The following is a 5928-nucleotide window of genomic DNA, read 5'->3' as shown; positions in this document are numbered from 1 at the left end:
GGGGTGAGGAGAGGGGGGAGTAGATGCAAATACTGCATTATATATAGATGCATTATGTATAGATGCATTATGTATAGATGCATTATGTATAGATGCATTATATATATATATATATATATATATATATATATATATATAGATGCATTATGTATAGATGCATTATGTATAGATGCATTATGTATAGATGCATTATATATATATATATATATATATATATATATATATAGATGCATTATGTATAGATGCATTATGTATAGATGCATTATGTACAGATGCATTATATATATATATATATATATATATATATATATAGATGCATTATGTATAGATGCATTATGTATAGATGCATTATATATATATATATATATATATATATAGATGCATTATGTATAGATGCATTATGTATAGATGCATTATGTATAGATGCATTATGTATAGATGCATTATGTATAGATGCATTATATATATATATATATATATATATATATATAGATGCATTATGTATAGATGCATTATGTATAGATGCATTATGTATAGATGCATTATGTATAGATGCATTATATATATATATATATATATATATATATATATATATATATATATAGATGCATTATGTATAGATGCATTATGTATAGATGCATTATGTATAGATGCATTATATATATATATATATATATATATATATATATATATGTATATATATAGATGCATTATGTATAGATGCATTATGTATAGATGCATTATGTATAGATGCATTATATATATATATATATATATATATATATATATATAGATGCATTATGTATAGATGCATTATGTATAGACGCATTATGTATAGATGCATTATATATATATATATATATATATATATATATATAGATGCATTATGTATAGATGCATTATGTATAGATGCATTATGTATAGATGCATTATATATATATATATATATATATATATATAGATGCATTATGTATAGATGCATTATGTATAGATGCATTATGTATAGATGCATTATATATATATATATATATATATATATATATATATATATATATATAGATGCATTATGTATAGATGCATTATGTATAGATGCATTATGTATAGATGCATTATATATATATATATATATATATATAGATGCATTATGTATAGATGCATTATGTATAGATGCATTATGTATAGATGCATTATGTATAGATGCATTATATATATATATATATATATATATATAGATGCATTATGTATAGATGCATTATGTATAGATGCATTATGTATAGATGCATTATGTATAGATGCATTATGTATAGATGCATTATATATATATATATATATATAGATGCATTATGTATAGATGCATTATGTATAGATGCATTATGTATAGATGCATTATGTATAGATGCATTATATATATATATATATATATATATATATATATAGATGCATTATGTATAGATGCATTATGTATAGATGCATTATGTATAGATGCATTATGTATAGATGCATTATATATATATATATATATATATATATATATAGATGCATTATGTAAAGATGCATTATGTATAGATGCATTATGTATAGATGCATTATATATATATATATATATATATATAGATGCATTATGTATAGATGCATTATGTATAGATGCATTATGTATAGATGCATTATATATATATATATATATATATATAGATGCATTATGTATAGATGCATTATGTATAGATGCATTATGTATAGATGCATTATATATATATATATATATATATAGATGCATTATGTATAGATGCATTATGTATTGATGCATTATGTATAGATGCATTATGTATAGATGCATTATATATATATATATATATATATATATATATATATATATATATATAGATGCATTATGTATAGATGCATTATGTATAGATGCATTATGTATAGATGCATTATATATATATATATATATATATATATATAGATGCATTATGTATAGATGCATTATGTATAGATGCATTATGTATAGATGCATTATGTATAGATGCATTATATATATATATATATATATATATATATATAGATGCATTATGTATAGATGCATTATGTATAGATGCATTATGTATAGATGCATTATATATATATATATATATATATATATAGATGCATTATGTATAGATGCATTATGTATAGATGCATTATGTATAGATGCATTATGTATAGATGCATTATGTATAGATGCATTAAATATATATATATATATATATATATATATATATATAGATGCAATATGTATAGATGCATTATGTATAGATGCATTATGTATAGATGCATTATATATATATATATATATATATATATATAGATGCATTATGTATAGATGCATTATGTATAGATGCATTATGTATAGATGCATTATATATATATATATAGATGCATTATGTATAGATGCATTATGTATAGATGCATTATGTATAGATGCATTATATATATATATATATATATATATATATAGATGCATTATGTATAGATGCATTATGTATAGATGCATTATGTATAGATGCATTATATATATATATATATATATATATATAGATGCATTATGTATAGATGCATTATGTATAGATGCATTATGTATAGATGCATTATGTATAGATGCATATATATATATATATATATATATATATATAGATGCATTATGTATAGATGCATTATGTATAGATGCATTATGTATAGATGCATTATGTATAGATGCATTATGTATAGATGCATTATATATATATATATATATATATAATATATATATATAGATGCATTATGTATAGATGCATTATGTATAGATGCATTATGTATAGATGCATTATGTATAGATGCATTATATATATATATATATATATATAGATGCATTATGTATAGATGCATTATGTATAGATGCATTATGTATAGATGCATTATGTATAGATGCATTATATATATATATATATATATATATATATATATATAGATGCATTATGTAAAGATGCATTATGTATAGATGCATTATGTATAGATGCATTATATATATATATATATATATATATAGATGCATTATGTATAGATGCATTATGTATAGATGCATTATGTATAGATGCATTATATATATATATATATATATATATATATATATAGATGCATTATGTATAGATGCATTATGTATAGATGCATTATGTATAGATGCATTATATATATATATATATATATATATATATATATATATAGATGCATTATGTATAGATGCATTATGTATTGATGCATTATGTATAGATGCATTATGTATAGATGCATTATATATATATATATATATATATATATATATATATATAGATGCATTATGTATAGATGCATTATGTATAGATGCATTATGTATAGATGCATTATATATATATATATATATATATATATATAGATGCATTATGTATAGATGCATTATGTATAGATGCATTATGTATAGATGCATTATATATATATATATATATATATATATATATATATAGATGCATTATGTATAGATGCATTATGTATAGATGCATTATGTATAGATGCATTATGTATAGATGCATTATGTATAGATGCATTATATATATATATATATATATATATATATATATATAGATGCATTATGTATAGATGCATTATGTATAGATGCATTATGTATAGATGCATTATGTATAGATGCATTATATATATATATATATATATATATATATATATATATATAGATGCATTATGTATAGATGCATTATGTATAGATGCATTATGTATAGATGCATATATATATATATATATATATATATATATATAGATGCATTATGTATAGATGCATTATGTATAGATGCATTATGTATAGATGCATTATGGAGCCCGAACAAGATCCGGTGTGGACTTGAGTGACTTGGCTTCCCCGCCTGCCTTACACATAAGAGTGTCTAAATTCAGCCAATCTGGTGAGTCATAGACTCCCTTTCTGGAACAGATGAACATCCGCATCTCATTTCCAGAGCAGGGACATTTGAAGAACTCAAAGGCATCCACTTCTGCGCCAGGCATCACACAAACACACGAGTCCATTTCCCGGGAGCACAAGGTCTGTTGTGTTCCAGACATAGAGCCCCACGTCCTCTCCGGCAATGTTTCGCCAGACCTGGTGAAAGAGAAAATTTTTTCATCGCACCTGGGTTGAGATATTTTCTGAAAATTACGATAGAATTGCGCTGATTTTTCAAAAAAAATGTGTTCAAAGTTTTAAAATATTAAAAAAACCTGAAAAAGATATCTCCGATTAAGCTTAACTTTGACGGCTTCTGTAATAAAAAAGTCATTAATAAGCATAAGTTTGACGTGAAAATTTAGTGATGAGATCTGCGCTGAGTGTGTGTAACAAATTTACTGAACTTGTGCACGAAATGACCTGAATTTTTCTAACATGTCAGCTCATTGAGCACATATAACAGCCTTCAGCTCATTTGGTACAAAATAATGAGCTGAAATGGCGCTGACAACTCGAGTAGGAGCTGAGTTGGATGAAAAAGTTACTTTTGTTCAACTTTAATTAAATAACGGACTTTTGCGTGACCCAATTTTATAGACCGGCTCCAGGTCTAAATTGGCTATTGTAAGGAAAGCGAAGAAAAGTTACGGAGACTGATAAGTGTGAAATCTGTTTTTGTAAGAGAAACCTGCTAATACATAGGAGAGGAGCATTTCAAACCGTGCTGTAATGTATGAATGATAACAACGATTACACAATAAACAACCTGAGAATCTTGGTCGAAGCGGGCACCGAAGAACATGGTAGTATTGTGTTTATTGAACAGGTCAAATTTCTTCCTCCGTGCCAAGGATTCGTCAAGTTTCCACATTTCCAAGTCTTCGTCATCGAACAACTTCTGTCCAAATTTTGCACACTCCTCCTTCGCAGATTCGTAGTCAGTAGTTAGAACTACCACCGAATATTTTTTTCTTCCCCAGTAGAATGTATAACAATTAATATAGGTATTCTTAAAGACAGTTTTAAAGGGATATAAGGTCCACAGTAGTTGGAACCAACATTTGGTTTGAAAATACTCTAGGTCGACCCAAGAAAAATGTTTAACCGTTGCTATACCGCCCTGTTATTTGTTTACAAGGGTAAACTGGTCAGACCCCCCCCCCCGCCCCACCTCGAATACAATTAGGGTATTTTCATTTAGCCAACCACTTATATCAGTATGTATTAGCTATGAACTATTCAGATCAATGCAGCAGTTTTTTTACCATACTTATCAAAACATTAATTGGTTACCCGCGAAACCGCAAAGTCTAGCGAGACAGCCGCAAAAACCCACGAAAGTGTGGAAAATGGTCTGGACAAATTCTGATCAAAGCTCAAACTGTCCTGGGATGGTCTGGACATAGTCTGATCAGAGATCATATCAGCGTGGGGACAGTCTGGGAAAGGAAACAGGTGCCTGTAGCATTCCAACGAAGCCATTGGTGGACGTTCAGTTTGATATCTTCCAGGCAACTGGCACCTCCGTGTGAGGGGTAGATGGCAGTGTCACAGTCTTGTGTGTACAACCACAGCATGTTGTCCTCGTACGGAACTTGCACCTTCAGAGTAGTCACTTCAGAAGCTCGAATGCAGTCATCCCGTTTCTATGATTTAAGATCTGTTTCCCCGAAACTATTTATCAATTTTTGGGTCTTTTCTGACCCCACCCCCAAATAGTGCCATATAACCTCAAGATGCAACGGTACTTTCGTTCATTTGGGGAAGGGGGTAAATTCCATGATTCCATTTCCAAGTTTCTTGATTTTAATTGAACTACGTGTAGCACTCTTTAAAGTCTAATATTATGTTGCAAAGTTCATTAAGAACTCGAACAATTACAATGAACATAGATTTTATTAAAGGGTTGACCTTTTTAAAAT

At 26.5% G+C, this 5928-nt stretch overlaps 1 protein-coding gene across 1 annotated transcript; it reads right to left on the bottom strand.

Annotated features, from left to right (window-relative positions):
• Nucleotides 1-3870: 3870 nt before the first annotated feature.
• Nucleotides 3871-4937, bottom strand: LOC142340944 (uncharacterized). Its single transcript, XM_075391725.1, has 2 exons — nt 4773-4937; nt 3871-4159 (listed from the first exon to the last, which is right to left on the bottom strand). Exons 1-2 carry the CDS (start codon nt 4892-4894, stop codon nt 3871-3873), a joined length of 411 nt encoding a protein of 136 aa, XP_075247840.1. The 5' UTR covers nt 4895-4937.
• Between the last annotated feature and the right edge of the window lie 991 nt (nt 4938-5928).

Source organism: Convolutriloba macropyga, chromosome 6, assembly GCF_964194025.1.
Source record: "Convolutriloba macropyga chromosome 6, txConMacr16.3, whole genome shotgun sequence".
Classification (NCBI taxonomy): domain Eukaryota; kingdom Metazoa; phylum Xenacoelomorpha; order Acoela; family Convolutidae; genus Convolutriloba; species Convolutriloba macropyga.
Note: the sequence above shows the minus strand (reverse complement) of the source record. Positions and strands in the feature narration are given on the sequence as shown.